The sequence below is a fragment of the Aotus nancymaae genome, unplaced genomic scaffold, assembly GCF_030222135.1.
Source record: "Aotus nancymaae isolate 86718 unplaced genomic scaffold, 86718_ANA_hifiasm-v0.15.2.pri h1tg000122l, whole genome shotgun sequence".
Lineage (NCBI taxonomy): Eukaryota > Metazoa > Chordata > Mammalia > Primates > Aotidae > Aotus > Aotus nancymaae.
This window is the reverse complement of record NW_026988537.1, coordinates 408100-435812: the sequence shown is the minus strand read 5'-3', so window position 1 is coordinate 435812 and position 27713 is coordinate 408100. Positions and strand designations below refer to the sequence as shown.

The 27713-nt window shown below is 37.8% G+C and overlaps 1 protein-coding gene across 7 annotated transcripts in view; it reads right to left on the bottom strand.

Moving 5' to 3' along the window:
• Nucleotides 1-27713, bottom strand: part of BTBD8 (BTB domain containing 8) — a 116432-nt gene that overhangs the window by 33059 nt on the left and 55660 nt on the right. For 5 of the 7 annotated variants that reach the window (XM_064371139.1, XM_064371138.1, XM_064371141.1 and 2 more), the window contains 4 exons: nt 21187-21267; nt 19737-19833; nt 12384-12472; nt 11870-11972 (listed from right to left, as the gene is read on the bottom strand). In XM_064371139.1, coding sequence (XP_064227209.1) covers nt 11870-11972; nt 12384-12472; nt 19737-19833; nt 21187-21267 — 370 coding nt within the window. Of the gene's footprint in view, nt 1-11869; nt 11973-12383; nt 12473-16382; nt 16606-19736; nt 19834-21186; nt 21268-27713 lie in introns of those variants that run through there. The other 2 variants (XM_064371144.1, XM_064371140.1) reach the window with 2 other exon arrangements.

Genomic DNA, 27713 nt, shown 5'->3' with positions numbered 1-27713 from the left:
TGGGACACTTTAGATTTAATAACATGTATAGGCTGGAAGTGAAGGAATGAAAAAAAAGATATTCCATACAAATGGTAATAAAAAGAGTAACAGTGGCTATACCATAATAAACAAAATAGACTTTAAGTCAAAAATTGTCACAAGAGACACAGACATTATATAATGATAAAAGAATTAATATGCCAGGAAGATATAACAATTATAAATATATATATATATATGTGTACCCTGTATGACGGTACCTAAATATATAAAGCAAGTATTAATAGATCTGAAGAGCGATAGGCAGTAATACAAAGCTAGCAGGAACTTTTAATACACTACTTTTCAATAGTGAATACAACATGCTGGGCACAGTGGCCCATGCCTGTAATCCCAGAAACTCAGAAGGCTGAGATGGGAGGATTACTTGAGAAGAAAGTGACCAGGAGTTTGAGACAACCTGGGCAAGACAACTAGACCCTACCCCTACCAAAAAAAAAAAAAAAGCCCGCTATGGTGGCACATGCCTGTAGTCCCAGCTACTTGGGAGGCTAAGGCAGAAGGATCACTTGAGCCCAGGAGTTTGAGGCTGTAGTGAGCTATGATCATGCCACTGAACTCCAGTCAACAAAATAAATAAATAAGAATAATGAGTAGATCAGAACAGAAAATCAATGAAGAAATACTAGACTTCAAAAACACCTCAAAAAATAAAAGACCAAATGGACCTAACATACTTATACAGAACATTCCAACCAACAGGGGCAGAATATACATTCTTCTTAAACATACAGAAAATGGGCCAGGCCTGGTGGCTCATGCCTGTAATCCCAGCACTCTGGGAGGCTGAGGCGGGCGGGATCACGAGGTCAAGAGATCCAGACCATCCTGGCTAACATGGTGAAACCCTGTCACTACTAAAAATACAGAAAAAAAAATTAGCCGGGCATGGTGGCACGCACCTGTGGTCCCAGCTACTAGGGAGGCTGAGGCGGAAGAATCGTTTGAACCCAGGAGGTGGAGGTTGCAGTGAGCTGAGACTGCGCCACTGCACTCCAGCCTGGTGACAGAGCAAGACTTCGTCTCAAAAAAAAAAAAAAAAAATACACAAAATATTCTCCAGAATATATCACATTCAGTCAGTCACAAAGTAAGTCTTAACAAAATTAAGACAACTGAAATCATAACAAGCATCTTTTCTGAACACAATGGAATAAAAGTAGAAATCAACAGCAGAAGAAAAACTGTAAATTATACAATTTGTAGAAATTAACACACTTTTGAAAAACCAGTGGGTTAAAGAAGAAATCAAAGGATAAATTAGAAGGTATCTTGAAACAAACAAAAACAACAATAAAACATACCAAACTTTATGAGATGCAGCAAAAGCAGGACTAAGAGGAAAGTTTACAATGATAAATGCCTACATGAAAAACAAAAAGATGGCAAAAAACTTTACAGGATACCTCAAGGAACTAAAAAAAGAAGAAACTAAGCCCAAAGTTAGCAAAAGTAAGGAAGAAAATAAAGATTAGAGCGGAAATAAATACAATAGAGAATAAAAAAATAATTTTGTTTTGAGATGGAGTCTCACTCTGTTGCCAGGCTGGAGTGCAGTAGCGCAATCTCGGCTCACTGCAACCTCTGCCTCCCAGGTTCAAGTGATTCTCCAGTCTCAGCTTCTGGAGCAGTTGGGACTACAGGCACGTGCCACCACGCCCAGTTAATTTTTGTATTTTTAGTAGAGACAGGGTTTCATCATGTTGGTCAAAACGGTCTCAATCTCCTGACCTCACAATCTACCCACCTTGGCCTCCCAAAGTGCTAGGGCTACAGGCATGAGCCACTGTGCCCGGCCAGAAAAACAATTTTTAAAATTAACAAAACTAAGAATTTTTTTTGAAAAGATAAACAAAATTGACAATCTTTTTAGCTATACTAAGAAAAAAGCTGAGAAGATGCAAATAAATATTATACAATCCAAAATGAAAGAGAAGGCATTACAATAGATGCCACACAAATTAAAATGATCACAAGGGCCTGTTATAAACAATTACAAGCCAATAAACTAGGTAACCTAGAAGAAATGAATAAATTCCTAGACACATCAACCTACTAAGGTTGAATCATGAAGAAAGAGAAAATCTGAACAGACTGATAATGAGTAGGAGACTGAGTTGTAATAAAAAGTCTCCCATCAAAGAAAAGTCCAGGAACTGATGGCTTCATCACTGAATTCTACTGATGGCCTCATTAATGAGTTCTGCCAGTTAAAGAAAAGATCTAATACCAATCCTCCTCACATCCTTCCAAAAAAATGAAGAGGAGGGAATATTTCCCTCATTTTAGAAGGCCAGCATTACTCTGACACCAATGTGACGCAAGAACACTACAAGAAAATAAAATTATAGGCCAATATCCCTGATGAACACAGATGTTAAAATCCTCAATAAAGCACTGGCAAGCTAAATTCAACAGTACATTATAAAGATAATTCGCCATGATCCAGTGGTATTTATTCCCAGATGCAAGGATGGTTTAACATGTATAAATCAATTAATGTGACCCACATCATTAACGGAATGGAGAGAAGTCAAATGATTATCTCAGTAAATGCAGAAACAGTACTTGACAAGATTCAACTGCTTTTCATGATTGAACACTCTCAACAAGTTAGAAATAGAAGTTATCTCAACATAATAGAGACCATAAGCTGCCCTCTAGCATCACACTTGAGGTTTACCCTGAACACTTTTCCTTTAAGTTAATATCAGGAACAAGGCAAGGATGCTCATTCTCTCCACTTCTACTCAACATAGGACTGGAAGTCCTAACCAGAGCAATGAGGTATGAAAAAGAAATAAAAGGCACACAAACCATAAAGGAAGAAGTAAAACTGTCCCTGCTCACAGATAACATAATCTTCCAAATAGCAAATCCTAAACACTCCACCAAAATACTGTTAAAACAAATTCAGTAAAGATGAAAAATACAAAATGAACATACAATAATTGGTTGCATTTCAACTAACAACATTAATGATTGAAAAGGAAATTAGAAAAACAATTCCATTTACAATAGCACCAAAGAGTAAAATACTTAGGAATAAACTTATCTAAGAAGGTGAAAACTTGTATGCTGACAACTACAAAACATTGATGAAAGAAATTAAAGAAGGCACAGCTGGGCACATTGGCTTGTGCCTGTAATCCTAGCTACTCGGGAGACTGAGGCAGGAGGACCACTTGAGACCAGGAATTCAAAGTTGCAGTGAGCTATGATCAGGCCACTGCATTCTAGCCTGGGCAACAGGGCAAGACCCTGTCTCATAAACAGATAGACAGATATAAATTTTTAAAAGAAATTAAAGCAGACAAACAGAAAGACATCCAGTACTCATGGATTTGAAGACTTAATGTTGCTAACATGTTCACACTACAGAAAGTGATCAATGGATACAATGCAATCTCTTTCAAAATCTCAATTGCATTTTTTATGGAAATAGAAAACGAGGCCGGGCGCGGTGGCTCACGCCTATAATCCCAGCACTTTGGGAGGCCGAGGCGGGTGGATCACGAGGTCAAGAGATCAAGACCATCCTGGTCAACATGGTGAAACCCCGTCTCTACTAAAAATACAAAAATTAGCCAGGCGTGATGGTGCGAGGCAGGAGAATTGCTTGAACCCAGGAGGCGGAGGTTGTGGTGAGCCAAGATCACACCATTGCACTCCAGTCTGGGGTAACAAGAGCGAAACTCCGTCTCAAAAAAAAAAAAAAAAAAAAAAATTCTAAGATTCATATGGAACCACAAAATACCCTGAATAGGCAAATCAATCTTGAGAAAGAAGAAAATGTTAGAGTGACTTTTATTTTCTGATTTTGAAACATATAACAAAGCTACAGTAACTAAAACAGTGTGGTACTGGCCTACAGACATAGAGATCAATGGAACAGAACAGAGAGCCCAGAAATACATCCACACACATACAATTGATCTTTTTTTAAAGGTGCCAAGAATACACAATAGGTCAGGAAAGTATATTCAACAAATGGTGCTGGGAAAACTGGATATCCATAAGCAAAATAATAAAATTTGGCTGGGAGTGGTGGCTCATGCTTGTAATCCCAGCACTTTGGGAGGCCAAGGTGGGCAGATCACGAGGTGAGGAGTTCGAGACCAGCCTGGCCAACATGGTGAAACCTTGTCTCTACTAAAGATACACTAGCCAGGTATGGTGGCACACACCTGTAATCCCAGCTACTTGGGAGACTGAGGCAGGAGAGTCACTTGAACCTGGGAGGCAGAGGTTGCAGTAAGCCAAGACCATACCACTGCACTCCAGGCTGGGAGACAGGGCAAGACTCCATCTCAAAAAAAAAAAAAATTTGACCCTTATCCTACAACATTCACAAAAATCAACTCAAAATGGATTTAAGACTTCAATCTGAGACTTGAAACTCTAAAACTCCTAGAAGAAAACACAGGAGAAAGCTTCATGACATTGGTCTTGGTAATGGTTTCATAGATATGATAACAAAAAGACAAGCAACAAAAGCAAACATAAACGAGTGGAACTCAAATTTAAAAACCTCCATACAGCAAAGAAAACAAGACATTGAAAAGACAATCTACAGAATGGGGGAAAATGTTGCAAACCATACATGTAATAAGGAGTTAATTCCAAAATACATAAGAAACTCCTACAATTTAATAGCAAAAAAACGATAACACAATTAAAAATAGGCTGAAGAACTGAATATACATTTCTCCAAAGACGACTCAAAATGGCCAACAGGTATATGAAAAGATGTTCTGTGTTATTAATCATCAGGGAAATACAAATGAAAACCACCAGAGGATGTCACTGCACATCTGTTTGGATGGCCATTATCAAAAAAATAAAAGATAACAAGTCTTGGTGAGGATGTGGAATAGGGAATACTTTGTACACTGTTGGCAGGAATGCAAAATGGTGCAGTCACTGTGTAGAATAGTATGGAGGTTCCTCAAAAAATTAAAAATAGAACTACCATATGATCCAACAATTCTCCAAGTATTTGTGTTAGCCTGTTTGCAATGATATAAAAGGAATATTGCAGGCTGAGTAATTTATAAGGAAAAGGGCTTTATTAGCTCATGGTCCTGCAGGCTGCACAAGCATGGCACCCACATCTGTTCAGCTTCTGGTGAGGGCCTCAGGAAGCTTACAGTCATGGTGGAAGGTAAGGAAGGAGCAGGCACATCACATAGTGAGAGAGGAAGCAAGAGACAGTGGGGAGATGCCAGGCTCCTTTTTAAACAACCAGATCTGAGAGTGAGAACTCACTCATCACCATGGGGATGGTACCAAACCATTCATAAGGGATCCACCCCCATGACCCAAATACCTCCCACCAGGCCCCACCTCCAACACTGGAGATGACATTTTAACATGGGACTTGGAGAGGACAAACATTCACAACATATCAGCATTCATTCAAAAGAACTGAAATCAGGATCCCAAAGAAGTATTAGCACTACCATGTTCACTGCAGCACTATTTATAATAGCCAACATGTGGAAGCAACCTAAATGTCCATCAATGAATGAATGGATAAAGAAAATGTGGTGTATACATATAGTAAAATATTATCCTTTCTTTAAAAAGAAGGAAATTTTATAGTATGTGACCACATGGATGAATGCTGAGGACATTATCCTAAGTGAAATAGGCCAGTCACAGAAGGGCAAATACTGTATGATTCCTTACAAGTCAAACTGATAGAATCAGAGAATGGAATGGTGGTTGCCAGGAGCTGGAGAAGGGAAAAATGGGGAGTTGCTATCAATGGGCTTTGAGTTTCAGTTATGAAAGATGAGAGATCTGCTGTTCAACTGTGTGCCTATAGTTGACAACAACTGTATTGTACACTTAAAAATTTGTTAAGGGCATAGATACCATTAAGTATTCTTTCAAAAATAAAATAAGTAAAGGATAAATAAGAAAATATATAGAAAGTAGTACAATGAACTAGAATGCCCAGATATAATTTGTATATAAAATAAATTACTTCCCACAGGCAAAAGTCATATTAATAAGAATTGGTCATAAGTAATGCTTTGTGAGATCTGCAAACACACAAGAAATTTTTAAAAATGCAACTCATTGTTTTAGTTAATATCAAATCTGTAAAAATGTAACAATTGGAACTATTTTTTAAAATAACGCTATTAGTATTGCATGTACATAAGATTTTCTAAAAGGCCATTTTGGGGTTATTGTTAAAAAAAGACTGCTTGCTCTTTCTGGGTAACATACTTCAAATTTTGAGAAAATTAAAATACTCTATTTTCCATTAATTAAGATAAATATATTTTACTTCTATAATAAAATATGACAAATATGTTAAATTAGTGTTTCTTAAAACCTGATTATCCACAAAGAAAGACAAATTTTGAGAATAATCACCATGATGCCACAGGCTAGTGATCAAACTAGATGTTTGGTTGTTCTGATGTTCATCTTTTTATCTGTCTTGAAAGAAAAAGTCAAGTATGTCAAGTATACACCACAAAACTTACAAGAACCTAATTAGAGCTATAAAATCAAAATAAAAGAGTATAGCACTGGGAGATGCATAGTTTGAAGGGCTTATTCTTCAATTAAAATCACATACCTACCACTTGCTTAGGAAAAAAAAAAATCAAACTCATTAACAAGATACTCGGCCAAAATCCCTCCCAATCTATCCTTAGCCTGTCCCTAGACTCATCTTCTCTCATTTCAGTTACAGCAGAATACTGACACTGCCTAGTCTCCACATCCCTAGTCACATTTTTAGTCTTTCAGGAATGCCCTAACCTACTTGCTTTTAAATTGTCCTCTAACCAGGTTTATCTCAAATTAATTATCTCATTATTCCAGTCAGATTTAACCTCTGTGAACCTATGTATACACCTGAATTCTAAGTTATACAATTCACTTACTTACCTATTTGACAAAATATACTGAGTGCTAACATGCTAAGCACTGTTCTAAGGCTGAAGCTACAATGGTAGAGAAGACTTGACATGTAACTTAATGCTTGTACTCATCATAGACTAACCTGCATTTTCCTTAGTTGTTTAAATGCCTACTCTTCCATCAATTTGTGAGTTTCTTGAAGTCAAGGCCCATACATTAAAAAAAAAAATCTTTGCTCACATAGAGCACTTATCATATTATATTTAGAATGGTAGCAATTGGTTTTAAGACCAGGTTTTGTAATTTATTGTCTTGGGAACTTGAACAAAGCACTTATCTCTTTGATTCTCCCTTTTTTTTTTTTTTAGATGGAGTTTTGCTCTTGTTGCCCAGGCTGGAGTGCAGTGGCACAATCTTGGCTCACTACAACCTCCGCCTCCCAGGTTCAAGCGATTCTCCTGCCTCAGCCTTCCGAGTAGCTGGGATTACAGGCATGCACCACCATGCCCGGCTAATTTTGTATTTTAAATAAAGATGGGGTTTCGCCATGTTGGACAGGATGGTTTCAAACTCCTGACCTCAAGTGATCCACCCGCCTCGGCCTCCCAAAGTGCTGGGATTACAGGCGTGAGCCATTGCGCCTGGCTGATTCTCTTTTCTCATATGTGAAGTAGAGATAATAGTACCTGTCTTATGCTAAATTTCTCCAAAAAACTTTTTGTTGAGCTCTAGAAGTCTAAAAAAATCCACTAAATATTGGTACTGAGTAGATAAAGAAAATGTGGTATACATACACCATGTAATACTACTGGACCATAAAAAAAAAAAAAGAATGAAATAATGTCTTTTGCAGCAACTTGCATGGAGCTAGAGGCCATTATTCTAAGTAAAGTAACTCAGGAATGGAAAAGCAAATACTGTATATATTCCATTCACTTATAAGTGGGAGCTAAGCCATGAGGATGCAAAAACATACACAATGATGAAATGAACTTTGGGGATTTAGGAAGGGGAGAGGTTGGAAAAGATGTGAGGGATAGAAGACTATATCTTGGGTACAGTATACATTGTTCAGGTGATGGGTATACTAAAATCTCAGACTTCACCACTAAAGAACTCACCCATCTAACCAAAAACTACCTGTACCCCAAAAACTATTGGAAAAAATCATTAAAAAAATACTGGTACTACTACTACATTAGTAAATAAACCCGCCTCTTCTATTGAACTGAATTATAGCTGGGGCAATAATTTGTTAACTATTCACTGACCAACAAAACTAATGTAAAACAGTAAGCTAAGCAACAATACAACAAAATTCTCCATTAGCTGAAACACAGATTACATTTACTTTTTTAGGGGGCGGAAGGTGGGACAGAGTTTCGCTCTTGTTGCCCAGGTTGGAGTGCAATGCCATGATCTGGGCTCACTGCAACCTCTGCCTCCTGGGTTCAGGCAATTCTCCTGGCTCAGCCTCCGCGTAGCTGGGATTACAGGTATATGCCACCACACCTGGCTAAGTTTTTGTATTTTTAGTAGAGATGGAGTTTCACCATGTTGGCCAGGCTGGTATCGAACTCCTGACCTCAGGTGATCCACCTGCCTCGTACCAAAGTGTTGGGATTACAGGCATGAGCCACCGCGCTCAGCTTTACATTGACTTTTTGTAGTGGTATCTCACCAGCTGATATCCTACACTTCTTTTCCCAGTTGGATTTCTAGGTGTCTTCTATGTAACCCCATATAATGTTAACACTCAGGGTTCATGGGACCACTAGGAGGTATTTATATATACACAGGAGGTCCGTGAATAATGCCATTTTGTTTACTGTTGTTTTATTATAATGTTGATGAGGGAAAAAAGGATCCCTGGTCAGGCCATTGTCTGTGCGGAGTTTGCATGTGTTCCCCACATCTGCATGGATTTTCTCTGGACACTCCAGTTTCCTCCCACATCCCAAAGATGTGCACATTAGGAGAACTGGCATCTCTATATTGTCCCAGTATAAGAGAGTGTTCTGTGCTGTGAGTGCACCCTGCACTGGAATGGCATCCTGGCCAGGGCTGATTTCAACCTTGGGCCCTTAGCTGCAAGGACAGGCTCCAGCCACCCACAACCAGAAAAAGCATATTGGAAAATGGATATGAATTATTGTAAAGTAAAAATTCATAAAGTATATGGTAATCATACAAATATATGACAAAAGTGATACAATATAAAAACACTCAGTGAGGCTGCCATATTTGTGATTGTTTTGAAACTGCGTGGTGGTGGGAGGTGTTCCTTACAATTTTTGCTTTGCAAACATTTATTCCTTGATTTAACCCACCATCGCTACTACTGTCCCTCACAGATTCACCGAAAACTGGGTAAATACTTACCTTGTTTTTATTAATATTTCTGAAATGTATGTATAGCTCACATTTATTTTGATGTTCAATATAAGAAGTGTTTTGGGTCTTTACTAGAAGGCTCATGATCTTTTTGTGACCAGAAATATGTCACAGGGACTTAACTCTTGCTCATGTCTATTAGTCTATAGTAAAATTAGTTTTGCTATACATTGTTTTGTTTAAAGTCAAATTAGATTCCAAGATTCTAAGATTCCAAGAACCTATCAATGACATCAAATGCAGACTTATTGCATGAAGAAATCTGTTACAGGGAGTTGACCTTATACAATTGTGGGAGCTGCTTAAACAGCCTTTGTATCTAATGGTGTAGTCTGAATTCCACAGGGCAGGCAGTTGAGAAGAGAAAAGATGGATGTAATGCTGGGGAGAGTAAGAACAAACTGACACCAAGAGCGTCAGCTGGAATTTATAAGGATGGACTCAAGTCAGTCTTACTGCCTCCAATCTGGATGCAATGGGTATTCTGCAGGAAATGCTGGTGCCTTTCATTGTGAAGCTAGACATATACCTGGCCTAGGGTAAGAGAAGTGGAAGGAGGATACAGGGCAAGGAAGAACAGTTACAGACCTGGCTGCAGTGAGCCAGTAAATAACCTTCCTAGTGTAAATGAACACTGCAGTAGTGTTCCAACCTTCCTAGTGTAAAGGGAGTGTTTCACTCCTGTCCTCCAAATTTCACACAAAATTGTCTATTTTGGTCACTCTAACTAGAAACATAGAAGAAGGAAATTCTGTGAAGCGTAGTTGACCCTAGTGAAACTAACATGTTACAGAGACAACTTCTTGTCAACTTGGCAACTACACATATCTCTTAAAACCATACTTGGCTCCCAAATGGAGACAGTAACAGTCATGCTTCCACCTAACATGATGTAACTATCCCTCCACACAACAAATATGCTAACCCTTTCCTTCTAAAAGAGAAGGTATGAGTTCCTCTTTTTGTCTTTAGGGGATGTTCATTCTTCTTCAAACTGATTCAGTTTTCTTTGATACCTTGTAACTTAAATATATAGATACAAAGTTAACTATTATTAACGTCTTAGATGATGGGGAAAGAGACAGTAGGAGAAACAAACTGATTAATATATAGACAAACATATGTTAAGAAGGAATATGAATGTTTATATCAGAACTACTGCAGTGTTCACTTCTCTAGCTCCTCACGTAAGTACAGCTGTTATTTTTACATACCCTTTTCTACTAACCATTCTATATTTTTTGCCCTTTGCCCTGAGCAAGTACTTCACTGTTCATAGTTCTTATCTGGCAGGGTGGCCCAAATGTTTATTCCTAAAAATCAGGGCCATTAGCAGCACTGACTAAATTGGGTTCTTACAGCTTCCTATTGATTTTACTCGTAGAACCTGGGAGTACTGCATTCCAGAAGCACTCCACATTATTCACATTTTATGGCAGCAACTCAATTTCCTCTTGATAGGCTCAATCTACCAATAATCCTTCTTTGCCTGTGGGTTTACAGTGGCTAGAGGAAAGCAGTCTCAACTTCCAGTTCAACAGAATCATTACTTGTGGAATCATTCCACCTGTGCCCCAAGGTGGAAGCATTCTTCTTTTGGGGATTAAGACTTATAAATCAGCGTAGCCTAAAGTTGTGAAAAACGGAAGCAAAAATTTTGCTAGTGAACCATTAGGAGTAACTGTGTGTGGTGCCATGACCATTTCCAAACTTTGATTTCTAGGCCCATGAATCTGGACTAGAGGAGAAATAGCGGTATAAATCAAAATCTGATTTACAGCATGTATTACATCCTGGGGGATACTGCCCCAGCCCCACAGGGCATTGCCACCTAACTGGTATTGTAACTGAGTCTTCAAAAGCCTTTCCTCCATTCTCTCAAGCCAGCTGCTTCAGGATGAATGGGATCTTTCTAAGACCAGTGCCTTCCATGAGCAAAGCCCAATTTCCATACTTCATTTGCTAGTAAGTGAGTTCCTTATTTAGAAGTGATGCTGTGTGGAACATCATGATAATGGATAAGACATCTTATCCATTGGATAGTGGTTTCAGCAGAAACATTATGAGCAAGGGAGGCAAATCACTATCCAAAGCAAATATTTTTTCCAGTGAGAAGAAAGCACTGCCTTTTACAGAATGGAAGGGATCCAATGTCATCAACCTGCCACCAGGCAGGTGGCTGATTCTCTCAAAGAATGGTACCACCAAGAGGGGTTCAGTGTTGTTGTACCCAGATCCACTTGGTGAGTGGAAGTCAATATTGCTGAGCCAACGCATAAGCTTTCATCTGTGGCACCATGTCTGCTTTGTTCATGAATCAATATACACCTCCTATAGGTTCTGCTTCTCTGTTTGAACCCTGACTGATGAATTGGGTATGGAGAGTAATTTCAAAGGAACTGAATCTTAGAATCAGGTTATCTGAATTGGTTCACGCTCTTGCTTTTATAATATTTTACATTTATATTTCAATCATTTAAAGTATTATACAAAATTGAATCAACTTTTTAATGGCACACACACAAAAGAGTATTCAGGTTATACTTACTAAGGACTGAATCAACATATTAAGACAATTTTTCTGAATCTCAGGAGGTATATTTGCAAAGCTTCTCTCAGACCAAAACCTTGCAAAATGCTGTACAATCCACCTGTTAAAATCAAAGAATACCAAGTTAAAGAAAGTAAGATGTTTTTCATTACACTAGTCAACATTTTGGCTTCCAATTACACAACCATACATACATATGATCTAACACTATCAATTTTATGAACTCTAAAATGAACTTCATATTCTCTTTTCTGTAAACATGTATTTTAAACCCATATGCACAGATTTTAACATAATTAACCATGGTTCAGCTAAGATAAAATGATCCCAAGAATCTTTAGTATTATCTAAATTAATACCCTACTTAATTGGTGAAACCAGTTCAGCACTAAGCTACTTACTTACATTGTGCCAAGAAAATAGGCAAACTCTAAAGTTCCCCACAAAATTAGAAGAATAGAAAAACAAAATCCCTAAATTAATAGTATTAGCACTACTTAAGATAACTTACTTCATGCAGTCAGCAAAAAGACTTTCCCCTCCAAATGAATGAGCAATAATCAGGCATTCTAGTATAGACACCAATGTTCTGGAAACAGGCTAAAATTGATGGAAAACACCATATTTATTCTTTTTCAATTTACAGAGGATAAAAATATTTGGTTCATAAAGATAATCCAACTTATATACCTAAACTGCAGAACACATACAACTCAAAATTTGATAAATTCAAAATTTATTTTCTATATTTAATTCTTTATCTGAAATTAACTTCTGCTCATACTGAGGCTACAGACATGCTCCAGTCAGTCTTAATTTTTTTTCTTAAAAATACCTTTCTACACAAAAACTTAAATATGGATGTTTATAGCAGCTTTCTTCATAACTGCCCAAACTTGGAAGCAACCATGTTGTCCTTTACTAGGTGAATGGATAAACTGTAGGACATCCATGCAACGAAACATTCAGCTCTAAAAAGAAATGCACTATCAAGCCATGAAAAGATATGGGGGAATCTTAAATGCCTATTATTAAGTGGAAGAAGCCAACCTGAAAAGGCTATATATGATTGCAACTATATTACACCCTGGAAAAACCAAACTACAGAGAGAACAAAAAGAGCAGTGGTTGCTGGGGGTTAATGGGGAGGGAAGGATGAGCAGGCAGAGCATAGAAGATTTTAGGGCACTGAAAACACTCCGTATGATACTATAATGGTAGATACATGTCATTATACACTGGTATAAACCCATAAACTGTATGACACCAACAGTAAACTTTATTGTAAACCATGAATTTTGGATCATGTATAACTGTATGCTCATCAGTTGTAACCAAGGTACCACTCCAATGGAGGATGTTGATAATGGGGGAAGCTATGCATGTTAGAAGGAAGTGGGTATGTGGGATATCTCTGTACCTTCCTCTCAATTTTGCTGTGAACCTAAAAATGCTCTAAGTTTTTAAAAAAGTCTGTTATTCTTTTAAAACCAAGTGTCACTAACAACCTTTAATTTTATAGTATATCATCTGAATTCTTTTAGCTGTCAGAATGCACATAATTTTTATTCTAATTTATTTTAGGTTAAATAAATTTTTTTTAAAAGTGGTATAATAATTTCTAGTACATCACACTGCAATACAACAACATGGTCTAATCTGCTTCCTAACATATAAATATAAATTAAAGTAATTGTCCAATGAGAGGCCCTATATTGACCTCAGATAAAAAGAGAGAAATTTAATTAGATCATAATTAATGTATTTTTTAAAAGCACATATACAGAATAAATGAAAACAAATAAAACGTAGATATAAGTAGTGAAAACAACTCACTTCTCTTGTTGTTACATATCTTTGCTATGTATTGCCCATGCCATGTATTTTCATGTTTTGGACTACATTACTAAGCACATTTATTTCCCAATTAGGCTGAAGAGCTCTCTTTAACTCTTTATTAAGTGTTAAAGACCACCAAACAGCCAATTTGTATATCTAGTCTCTACATGTGTACTTCTGAAAATCTCTGCTCTCAGAGAAGAGCAAAGCCTTCTTTGGAAATGTCTCCGGCATAGTCCTGATAAGGGCAGTGATTTCCAAGTCTTTTTTTTTTTTTTTTTTTGAGATGGAGTCTTGCTGTATCGCCCAGGCTGGAGTACAGTGGCACGATCTCAGCTCACTGCAACTTCCAACTCCAAGGTTCAAGAAAGTCTCCTGCCTCAGCCTCCTGAGTAGCTGGATTACAGGTGTGCACCAGCATACCTGGTGAATTTTTGTACTTTTAGTAAAGACAGGGTTTCATCATGTTGGTCAGGCTGGTATTGAACTCCTGACCTCGTGATCCACCTGCCTTAGCCTCCTGAGTAGCTGGAACCACAGGCACACGTACATTCCACCATGCCTGGCTAATTTTCTTTCTTTCTTTTTTTTTTTTTAGAGACAGGATCTCCCTCTGTTGCCCTTGCTAGTCTTAAACTCTTGGGCTCAAGCAATCCTCCTACCTCAGCCTCCCTCCCAAAGTGCTGGAATTACAGACATGAGCCTCCATGCCCAGCCTAAAGTATATTTTTAATTGGTGCAGAAAAAAATTTAAAGCCTGCCAAAATCCTATAAATGAAGTCCAAAATGTTTAATTGTGTAAAAGGCAGGATTGTGAAGCTAATGAAATGACTGAAGCTAGCTTGCTAGGAGTTCTGGGGCTGACCGCCCACCACATTATACCCATATTTGTATAACATTGTAAGTTTATGATATTTAAGTCAACACCAAAAAAACTGCATAATTAAAAACTATGGCTGGGAACAATGGCTCACTCCTGTAATCTCAGCACTTTGGGAGGCCAAGGCAGGCACATCACCTGAGGTCAGGAGTTCCAGATCAGCCTGGCCAACATGGTGAAACCCTGTCTCTACTAAAAATACAAAAATTAGCTGGGTGTGGTGGTGTGTGTCTGTAGTCCCAGCCACTTGAGAGGCTGAGGTAGGAAAATAGCTTGAACCTGGGAGGCAGAAGTTACAGTGAGCTGAGATTGCGGCACTTGCACTCCAGCCTGGGTGACAGAGGGAGACTCCATCTCAAAAAAAAAAAAAAGAAACTAAAAGTTAAAAATTATATATGTTCAAAAGTATATTTATAAAATTATGTATTAAGAAATATAAGACAAAAATTTTAAGGATTTGGTCAACAAAATCAGAAACTGTTCTCTCAAATATCTGTTACCACAGCAAAACAGACTATATTAAAATAAATGAAATAAAGCAAAAAAAGTTTTCAACAAAATACCATACTAATAATTAAAAATAAATTTCATTTTCTGTTGTTTTATTAATAGTATAAACAAATATGTCTTTTGTGTTTTTAAAATAAAGTGAATTATTGAAAGTAAAATACAAGAAGCTGCATATAACCCACATATACTCATGCACATATTAAAAAAAAATAGAGGCAATGGTCCAGACTATTCATAAAAGATTATATTTACAACTTTTTTATTTGGAGGATTAATACTTTTTTTTAAATTGTATTTTAGGTTTTGGGGTACATGTGAAGAACATGCAAGATTGCTGCATAGGTACACACATGGCAGTGTGATGTGCTGCCTTCCTCCCCTTCACCTATATCTGGCATTTCTCCCCATGCTATCTCTCCCCAAATCTCCACCCCCCACTGTCCCTCCCCTATTTATCCCCTATATTTTTACAACTTTTAAACCTCTTAAATAAGCTTTAACTGGCTTATTGAGGAGTCTCAGTTCAGAGAAGATAATAACATGAGACTTTTTATTTTCCCAACTAATGCTTTCAACCATGCTATGTCAAATCTCCCCCTTTTCCCATCTCTTAATGACACTATAGGCAGATTCCAATACTTTCTGGATACTATTGTTACGGAAATTCAGCACAGTACTATTTTAACACCTATCTCTTCATCGTATCTGATTTAAATCTTTCCCTTCCCACAACTGACTAGATTTATGGATGAGAAGATGTGAAACAGGGAATAGAGCATGGTCTGATCTCCTGCTCCTCCATTTTCTGGGTCAAATTCATATGGAAGAAGATTATGGCTCTCGTCACCTTCTGTAATTAAGAGGAGACCAACATGGTAGTAGGAAGATGTCCTTAGCTGTTCTAATTCAGATGCTGGAGGCTTTTGTTGATATAATGGCTCCTTTAGTGGCAGATCAGGCTTCAACTTAGCCTCTCTGTGGATAAGAACTCTTTAAGTGGCTCATGATGTGTGGGACACGGTGTCATCTGGCCCTGTATCAGTCTCCTCTAACTTTCATGAAACCATTAAGGTCCTCCTTCTCCCCTGTGGACCATGTGTAACCAGGGTACAAAGTGGACTCCTCATACTTTTTTCTCTATATGACAGTAACTGTAGTCGCTTACACCAAGGCTAGTGTTGGCTTCTCCAGCAAGCCTTCTCTCTTTAGAAATCTCATCACTCAAGTACATTCTCACTGGCTTCTCAGACATAGTCCAAGCTCTCTCAAGAAATTTCTTACCACTTTCTCTTCATCTTTGATGGGAGCTCCAGGGTGGGATGGATTTACAGATATAGTTAATGTTCATCTGGGGGATGAGAGGACATCATCTCCTCAATGCAGATATTCTCTAGCTTTAATCTTTGTGATTCACTTGGATCCCCCATCTAACTTTCACTTGACTGGAAATATGAGGGAGACATATGAAGAAGGAAAAAGCTTTCACTCAATTTCCTCACTTTCTACAAAGCTGAGGACACCACCAGCTGCGTTCCCTCCTCCAAGCCCCTCACTTATAGAGGCTGAAGTGAACGGTTGGTTAAAGGAAGCTGAGGGGTTTAACTATTCCTCAGTAAACCTTGAGGCGTCGGTAGTAGTTGTGGTACTGGACCCAGTTGTTCATGGCTCTCTCTTAGTACATGGGCTGTTTCCACAGCTACAACTTGTAGCGAGGTCGAAAAAGACCTACCCAAAACAAAAATCTAAATTTAAGCATTATTAAAACCACTTAATTAGAATTCATACAATGCATATCATTGCTTCAAACACCAGTAAGAGGGAAATATGATGTAAAAAGTTTATTTGTTTTTGTTGAGTATAAAAGTAATACATGTTCTTTGTAGAAAATTTTTAAAACATAAAAAAGCGTAAATAAGATAAAAATAACCTATAATTACAGAATGTATCAAAACAATGGATAATCTAAGAATAATGTATGAATGGCTTTGAAATGTATAGTATGAGATCTTTCTTTAGACATTTAACTTACCTTTGTAGTAACTAAAATTAAAATTAGTTAGTATCCATAGGTCACCTGAAGAGACTGGTAGGAGAGAATACATTCCACCCCAAGTCCCTGCTATAAAGGGAGGTAGTAGAAGAAAGGAGTATACTTTCAGGAATAAGAATAAATAAAGCACCATGTAGCCCTTTGATAAATGGAGAAAGTAACCTTAGTTCTTAACTGCTTTCCTCCTAGTTCCAAACTCTGAGTACCTTTGAATTATACAGAATACTCCTACATCCTCTCAATACCCAACCCCCAATCAATTTTGTTTTACTTAAAATTATTTGAATTAGTTTCTGATTTTTGCAAGCAGACCATGTGTTATTTCTCAACTGGAGTTCTCATTAGTTAAATTTACTTAATATTTTAAATATTTAAAGCACTATTCCTATCAGAGTTAAAAATCTAGTAGGTAATAATGGATGACAAAGCACTGGATAAAAGTTCTGAGGCTCACACTAGACAAGGATGCCCTCTCTCACCACTCCTATTCAATATAGTACTGGAAGTTCTAGCCAGAGCAATCAGGCAAGAAAAAGAAATAAAGGGTATTCAATTAGGAAAGGAGGAAGTCAAATTGTCTCTATTTGCAGACAACATGATTGTATATCTAGAAGACCCTATCATCTCAGCCCAAAATCTCCTGAAACTGATAAGCAACTTCAGCAAAGTATCAGGATACAAAATCAATGTGCAAAAATCACAAGCATTCCTATACACCAATAACAGACTTAAAGAGAGCCAAATCAAGAACAAACTGCCATTCACAATTGCTACAAAGAGAATAAAATACCTAGGAATACAACTAACAAGGAACGTAAAGGACCTCTTCAAGGAGAACTACAAATCACTGCTCAACGAAATAAGAGAGGACACAAACAGATGGAGAAACATTCCATGTTCATGGTTAGGAAGAATTAATATCGTGAAAATGGCCATACTGCCAAAAGTAATTTACAGATTCAACGCTATCCCCATCAAGCTACCAATGACCTTCCTCACAGAACTGGAAAAAACCACCTTAAACTTCATATGGAACCAAAAGAGAGCCTGCATAGCCAAGTCAATTCTAAGCAAAAAGAACAAAGCGGGAGGCATCACACTACCAGACATCAAACTCTACTACAAGCCTACAGTAATCAAAACAGCATGGTACTGGTACCAAAACAGAGATATAGACCAATGGAACAGAACAGAGGCGTCGGAGGCGACACAACATATCTACAACCACCCGATCTTTGACAAACCTGATAAAAACAAGCAATGGGGAAAGGATTCCCTGTTCAATAAGTGGTGTTGGGAAAACTGGCTAGCCATATGCAGAAAGCAGAAACTCGACCCCTTCCTGACACCTTACACTAAAATTGACTCCAGATGGATTAAAGACTTAAACATAAGACGTAACACCATAAAAACACTAGAAGGAAACCTAGGCAAAACCATTCAGGACATAGGCGTAGGCAAGGACTTTATGACCAAAACACCAAAAGCATTGGCAACAAAAGTCAAAATAGACAAATGGGACCTAATCAAACTCCACAGCTTCTGCACGGCAAAAGAAACAGTCGATAGAGTGAATCGGCAACCAACAGAATGGGAAAAAATTTTTGCAGCCTACCAGTCTGACAAAGGGCTGATATCCAGAATTTACAACGAGCTAAAAAAGATTTACAAGAAAAAAACAAACAAGCCCATTCAAAAATGGGCGAAGGATATGAACAGATACTTTACAAAAGAAGACATACATGAGGCCAACAAACATATGAAAAAATGCTCATCATCATTGGTCATTAGAGAAATGCACATCAAAACTACATTGAGATACCATCTCACGCCAGTTAGAATGGCGATCATTAAAAAATCTGGAGAAAACAGATGCTGGAGAGGATGTGGAGAAATAGGAACACTTTTACACTGTTGGTGGGAGTGTCAATTAGTTCAACCACTGTGGAAAACAGTGTGGCGATTCCTCAAGGACCTAGAAATAGAAATTCCATTTGACCCAGCAATCCCATTACTGGGCATATATCCAAAGGATTATAAATCGTTCTACTATAAGGACACATGCACACGAATGTTCATTGCAGCACAGTTTACAATAGCAAAGACCTGGAACCAACCCAAATGCCCATCGATGATAGACTGGACAGGAAAAATGTGGCACATATACACCATGGAATATTATGCAGCCATTAAAAACGAGGAGTTCACATCCTTCGTAGGGACATGGATGAACCTGGAAAACATCATTCTCAGCAAACTGACACAAGAACACAAAATCAAACACCACATGTTCTCACTCATAAGTGGGTGTTGAACAAGGAGAACACATGGACACAGGGAGGGGAGCACTATACACGGGGGTCTGTTGGGGGGGAGGGGGGGACAGCGGGGGGGGTGGGTAGTTGGGGAGGGATAGCATGGGGAGAAATGCCAGATATAGGTGAAGGGGAGGGAGGCAGCAAATCATACTGCCACATATGCACCTATGCAACAACCTTGCATGTTTTTCACATGTACCCCAAAACCTAAAATGCAATAAAAAAAAAAAAGAAAGAAAAAAAAAAGTTCTGAGGCTCAATAATTACCTTCTGAAAGAAATTACAGTAATCTCTTCTTAAAATATAGACTGCTACTTCTTTTAATCCTTCTAGTCCATACATATCAGCCATATTGAGTATCTGACTAAAATAAAAATAGATGCACTATTAATTCTCCAATTTAAAAATCAAGGCACAATATACAGCAATTTCTTGATAATATATACTGTGTTTAGAAAAAAGAATAAAAGATTTTAATTCTAATTTTCAGCATTACATAGTATGTACCCTTTATGGATTATAAACAGGGCATAAGGCCAAAAGTTGAAAGCACTGACACATGATTTGATCGGTAGAGAACAAGAAATAAATTTGGAGATGTCTCAAATTCCCTTCATATGCTCAGTGATATACAGAACAAAAGCCAAGAAACTGCTTTAAAGGCTGTAAAAGTTACAAATCTCTCTGCAACAAATTTGTATAACAGAAGATTCCTGGTGGGGGTGGGGGCAGGTAATTCAGTAATGTCTTACCATATTGAAAATGTCTACAAATAACCATAAGTTTGGAGATAGCATCCAATGACCAGAGTGTCTTTTGCTTATTTCGTATGGCAAGTATTTCTGAATACCTACACATACTTTAGGTACTTAAGAAGCCTACAAGCTTTGAAAGAATAAAATTTCATATAGGTTGCCAGGGGATAAAACCTTAGTACTAAACCCTGTGACTCACAATATGTTCTCCTGAAAAACGTATTTATTCAGTTTAAAATTAAAGGAATCAAATAATTTTTAAAATTAAAAAAAAGTAGCTTTCATTTGTCTGACGTTAGAATAGCAAGAAAATGGAAGACATCCAGAAGATTAAAAGAGCAAGGTTAAATTTCACTCTCCAGTAGGATTTTGGAAGCTTGGGTGGCATTTCACTATAGCACATTAAAAACTCACACAGTTGCTGGTCTTTAGGATGCCCTATATTCTTTTTTTTTTTTTTCAAGTATGGGGTCTTGTTATAGTGTCCAGGCAGATCTCAAACTCCTGGGCTCAAACTATCCTCCCGCCTCTGCCTTCCTGAGTGCAAGGATTACAGCTGTGAGCCACTGCGCTTGGCAAATCCCCTATATTCTTAAACATGTTTTTTTCTTTTCTTTTGCTATTTAGAAAAGACAACCTAAAATTTAAAAAGTGTAAAATAATTTTCAAAGTTTGATAAAAGTTTAACCAATTTATTGATCTATAAACCATAACTTTTAGGTTCTTCTAAATTTAAGTCTAATAAAGACCTTTCTCAATCTTATTACTGTAGTTGATAAATTACTTTTTCTTCTAAATAAGATGACTTATTGGTTTTAGATGTTCTCAAAACATGCTGAAGATATAGTAAAATAGATTATAAAAAGCAAAAAAAAAAAAACTTCATTAACACTTTGCAATACAGGTCAACTAAGCAGAACCTAATTCTTTCATATTTTAAATTATTAAAAAGTAATACATACCCAATATTAGCTTTGTCTGGAATGTCCAGAGTTCCTCCATATATAAAATGCATCATAACATTCAGTTCTACATGGCTTATACTGAAAAATAAAAGAAAACTCAAATCCAGAAATAATTAAGGTTTAACTGATACTAAGGTTTAACTGATATCAATGATTCATTCTATTTTCCCATAAACTTCAATCCAATATAACATTCTAATATTCCTTTTCCTGAAGAATATACTCTTCAAATAACATCCATGCAGGTATACCATTAATTTAAACAGAACTACAGCTATGGATTTTTATGTAAGTTATAAAATGTTACTAGTATGTTATCAAATCATTGACTATTTATTGAGTATCTTCTATCATAGACTTTTGAGTTAGAAAAGACTTCTAGTCACTGTCCAACCTCTGACTCATTAAGAAATTTGTCTTCTTAGCACCTTCAACAAATGGCCTCTGGTCTTGCTTAAAGCCTCAACTGCACAAATCTATTCACTAGGAAGATTCTTGTTATGCTGCACAGATTTCTTAATTTGTAACACCTGTCAGTGGCTCTAATATTGACCAATGTACTCATTATACAGATGAAAAAGAAAAGGCATGACTTAAGAGGTAGTTTGGAATGACAACCTTTAAGTTCAATTGACTGCCGTATCTCAAACTCTGAATTCATGACCTTCTTCTTACTCCCCACACCAAACTTTACCCTCTTTCTGTTACTCCTATCTTGTTAAGAGTGCTGTACAGAGCGCCTTGCATCTTACTTCAGCCTCTATTCCTCCATACAAAGGGGAATGAATTATGTGGTTGGTGGACAACTACAGATTATCAGTTGGGAGGAATTCTAGATAAGAGGTAATCTGATGTATGTTCTCCTTTCTTCTCTGCTGAACCGGTGGGAAGAAGTATATCTGCCATGCAGATTCAGACTTTCTCTCGGGTGGGCTGTTTTAGAGGGATACAGTAAGCAAGCTAACTTTGGCTCTTGCATTAAAGCACATTCTACAGGTTAAGCATTGCTAATCTGAAAATTGGAAATCTAAAATGCTACAAAATCCAAAACTTTCCAGCGCCAATGAGAGCTAGTGACACCTTTGCTTTCTGATGGTTCAATATATACAACATTTGTTTCATTCACAAAATAATTTAAAATATCAAATAAAATTGCCTTTAAGCTATAAGGTGTTGTGTAAGTTGATTATATAAATTGGATCATTCTTTCCATACCCAACTGAATCACAGTCAAGGTGCAGAGGCAAAAGCACTTGGGGCACATAGCATCTGCTCCAAGAATTGAATTTTCCACAGGGCCAGCTGCAGAAACAGCCTGCTATAACCCTAAGAACTGTTTTACCTAGTAGCTGCTGAAACAACCTCCCTTGGCTAGTCTTAGCTACCACCTTCACTCAAATCAGAGCTTGCCAACTCCCAAAAGCTTCTCTAGTGCCATGAGCTTCCTTTTAAAACACTACATATTTCTCCAGTAAAACCCCCAACTTCTCATTGTTCTTCAGACATACTGAAGATCACTGCAGTCTGTGTGTAGGCTCTGAATGTAATTCTATGATTCCTAAATAAAACATTTAATTTAGAGATTTTTCTCTATATTTTATTTTGAATTTGACAGTGTATACGAAACATAAATAAATTCTGTGTTTAGACTTAGGCTTCATCCCCATCCCCAAGTCCAAAGATTCCTCATTATGCATACGCAAAGATTCCAAGATCTGAAAAAATCTGAAACACTGTGATCCCCAGCATTTCAGATAAAGAATACTCAACCTGTACTTCTTTAAAAGTTTTTATCGGTAATAAAGGAAATGTTTTCTTACTTCACTCACTGATTATTTTGCCTTATTCTGAACAGGAAGGAAGTATGCTATTTATTGGGCCCCCTGGAAGACTCTGACAGACCTTATTCCTCTATATGCCTACATCAGAACCTGAGGTTCATCTTAGTCCTCATTATATCCTGTCAATCATCTGTACCTTCCAGAATTTCTTGTGTTCGGCCTCTGCTCTCTATTTCCTCTTTCACTGACCTGGCTCAGCCTCTGATTTTCTCCAATCTGTACTACAACAGTATCCTCTCATACAGGTTTCCTGCCTGGAATCTTCCACTTGCATCCCATTTCCCACATTGCTATTAGAGTGACTTTGCTAAAATGAATATATGATATAGTATCCTGCTTTAAAAACTCTTCAATTATTCTCGGAAGTCCATAGAAGAAGGTCCAAATTCCTTAGCTTGGTGTACAAAGTCCTTTATCATCTGATCTCCAGTTCTCCCTCTCTAGCAGCTGTTCCAAGATAACTGAACTTACTCATTTTCTATACCTGAGCTACTTTCACTTCCTTATACATCCATGTCTTAGCACATACTGTTCATTGTGCTTAAAAAATGCTCTCCCTCTCCACTTATTTTCTCTTTCAGACACAAGAAAAAAATTACTGAATGTTAAAAACAACAATCATCTATTGAGCACTTATGAGCCAGTCCCTGAGCTAGTAAGTATTTTGAATGCTATTAGGTTATTTAATCACCATACCAACTCCATGGTTGATACTATCAGTCTCATTTTACACATGAAGAAACTGAAATTAAGTACATTGCCCAAAATCAAAATGCACTGCAATCTAAATTCAGGCAGATTGACTCCAAAGCCTGGGCTCTGAAGCAGTATACTACACATACTTCCATTATCACATTTATCAAACTGACTTGCAGTATTTTTGTTTACATATCTGTCTCTCCTTCTGAACTATGCTCTGCAAAGGCAGGGTCGTGCTATTTATCCCTGTATCTCTGATACTAGCAGAATGTCAGCAATGATTCAATACCCCCAGGATCAGAAGAATTTCCTTTCCCTACATAATACTGGAGCTCTGTGGTAGAATCATGATCAAGAGTGTTGGCAAGATCCCTACAGTCTGTTAAGCATAGTATCTAATACCTGCTAAAGAAACAAAACAAGGAAATCAAGAAGAAAATGCAATGAAACCTCATCTCTACTAAAAATACAAAAAACCAGCTGGGCATGGTGGCATGTGCCTGTAGTCCCAGCTACCCAGGAGGTTGAGGCAGGAGAACTCAAGAGGCGGAGGTTGTAGTAAGCCAAGATCGCGCCACTACACTCCAGCCTGGAGACAGAGTGAGACTCTGTCTTAAAAAAAAAAAAAAAAAAAAAGGAAGTAAATGGGTATGTTCTCAACGGCAGGTTCATAAAAAGAAAAAAAAAGAAGAAAACAAATAGAGTCCCAGAAAGCAGGAGTCAGTAAGGTTTCTGCTTTGATTCTATGGCCTTAAATAATATATGTTCAATAAAGGTTTGATAAAGGTTTAACAAATGGCTTACTAGAGCACTTATAGCATCTTCTCAAACCTTCATAGAGGACTAAATTGAAAATACATAAATACTTTTCCATTAATTAAATATTTACTGACCCCTACCATGGCTAAGTACTAGTTTCTGCTAATTCAAAATTCTGCATCTTTAATACTTAGGAAATAAAGTCAAATATCTAAATATTCTCATTTTTGTACTATGAATATGACAAGATTTAATCTCAGAATAATTAAGCAAATTATCTGTAGTTTGTTAATTTAAAACACTAGCATAATTACTTGAATGTGTAATAACTCTATATACCTCCCTCAGATTTCAAGGACCATTCTTATCAACGTTAATAAAAATTGGCTATTTATGCTGAAATAATAGTTTTTAAAAAAATACTTTGTATATTTAAGTGAAAGACAATGACTAAATAAAAATACGTCATATTAAAATAAACAGCAAAATCTAGACATTTGAGCCTATATATCAATATGTATAATACTATAAAAACAGTAAGAAATAGTTTTCCTGCTGTCTTGACAGATGTTTTAATAAACTGCATTCTCATTTTATTGTAAGTCATTTGTATTATATTTTTTACCAAAAGTGTTTATAAACACATGATCAGCTGGCCTAGAAAAGCAATAAATTGTTCAAATAGCCCATAGTTTAAATGGAAAGATTAAAAGCACTATTCCCATTAAAATGTAAGTAGAATAAAAGCTTATAGGAGATGAAAACACTACATCTATTCAGAAAAAAGAAAAACTGATTTCAGGACAAAGATCTAAGATCAAAGACTAAATATGAATCTAAACTACTAAAATCTCTGTGTTACCAGCTGGTCAACATGGTGAAACCCTGTCTCTACTAAAAATACAAAATTAGCTGGGCGAGGTACATATGCCTGTAATCCCAGCTACTCAGGACACTGAGGGATGGGAACCGCTTGAACCCGGGAAGTAGAGATTGCAGTGAGCTGAGATTGTGCCACTGCCCTCCAGCCTGGGTGACAGAGCGAGACTCTGTCTCAAAAAAAAAAAAAAAGTAAAATAAAATCTCTGTTTCATGTGTACTTTTTAAAGTTTTGGGCTCCTATGTGGAGCCCTGTGTGTGGGCTAAGGGGACACAGAGACTCCATTTATTCATAATTAATATTTTTGAATGATAGGCTCATTCTAAACTTTGTGTGTAAAAGAAGTTTACATTCTAGTGGGGAGGACATGGACAATATTACAAAGATAATTTTGACAGTGAAAATGCCATGAAAACAACACAATAGGATAATATAAAAGAGTAGCTGAGGAGTTGGTCTGTAGCTTATTAGGTGGGATAGTCTAGGAAGTTGACACTTGATACGAGATTTCAAGCATGAGAAGAAGCCAGCCATGCAAAATACTAGGTGAAAAACTCTAAGGCAGAGGAAGGCAGAAGAACAAAGGCCCTGATGCAAGAATGAGCTTATTGGAGGAAAAAAATCTACAAATGCAGACAGGAATGGTACAAAACAAGAGAGAGGCCAGGGGCCAGATCATGGAGGGTCTTGTAGGTCATGATAAAGAGTTTGGGCTTAATTCTAATTATAAGAAGAAGACATTGAAGGATTTTAGTCAGGGGAAAAATATATCTCATTTAAATTTCAAAACTTATACTGAAGACCAGGGCAATCCCAGGAATCTCCCAAGGGACATATGAAAATCCAAATTGATGCTACAAAGCCCAAGCTATCACTGGAAGAATTCTAATTAATAAAACGGAAACAAGTGAAGTTCCCTCACAGAAGTGTTGGCTGTGGTTCAATTTACATTATAGCATGTGGACAATTTTGCCCTTCCGTCTACTAGACCAGGAAAATTTCCTTCCAACTATATCCTTCCACTTCCCAACGCAGGGACAAGGATAGAATTCTACTATCCTGAGGTGGACGTAGCAAGATGGCCACATAGGAACAGCTCTGAGATCAACACAGAAGGTCGGTGACTTCTGCATTTCCAACTGGGTGGCACCTGGAATGCTAGCGAGACAGAATGGTTCCCTCCCCTGGAAAGGGGGCTGAATGCAGGAAGCTAAGTGGTCTAGTTCAGCAGATCCCACCCACACAGAGCTCAGCAAGCTAAGATTCACTGGCTTGAATTTCTTGCTGCCAGCACAGCAGTCTGAAGTCGACCTGGGATGCTCAAGCTTGGTGGGGAGAGGGGCGTCCACTATTACTGAGGCTTAAGTAGGCGGTTTTCCCCTCACAGTGTAAACAAAGCCGTGGGGAAGTCCCAACTGAGTGGAACCCTCCACAGCTCGGCAAAGCCACTATAGCCAAACTGCCTTTCTAGATTCCTCCTCTCTGGGCAGGGCATCTCTGAAAACAAGGCAGCAGCCCCAGTCAGGTGCTTATAGATAAAACTCCCATCTCCCTGGGACAGAGCACCTGAGGGAAGGGGCAGCTGTGGGCACAGCTTCAGCAGACTTAAATATCCCTGCCTGACGGCTCTGTGCAGCAGATCTCCCAGTACAGCATTTGAGCTCTGCTAAAGGTCAGACTGCCTCCTCAAGTGGCCCCTGACCCCCATTTCTCCTGACTAGAAGACACATCCCAGCAGGGTCTGGCAAAAACCTCATAAAGAAGAGCTCTGGCTGGCAACTGGTGGGTGCCTCTCTAAGAGAAAGCTTCCAGAGGAAGGAACAGGCAGCAATCTTTGCTGTTCTGCAGCCTCCTCTGGTGATACCCAGGGAAACAGGGTCTGGAGTGGGCCTCCCGCAAACTCCAGCAGACCTGAAGCAGAGGGGCCTGTAAGAAGGAAAATTAACAAACAGAAAGGAATAGCATCAACATCAACAACTACAAAAAGGATGCCCATCAGAGTCCATCCCAAGGTCACTGACTTCAGAGACAAAAGGTAGATAAATCCACAAAGATGGGGAAAAACCAGCACAAAAAGGCTGAAAATTCCCAAAACCAGACCACCTCTGCTCCTCCAAAGGATCAAAACTCCTCGTCCGCAAGGGAACAAAACTGGATGGAGAATGAGTTTGGCAAATTAACAGAAGCAGGCTTCAGAAGGTGGGTAATAACAAAACCTGAGCTAAAGGAGCATGTTCTAACCCAATGCAAACAAGCTAAGACCTTGACAAAAGCTTAGAGGATTTGTTAACTAGAATAACCAGTTTAGAGAAGAACATAAGTGACCTGATGGAGCTGAAAAACAC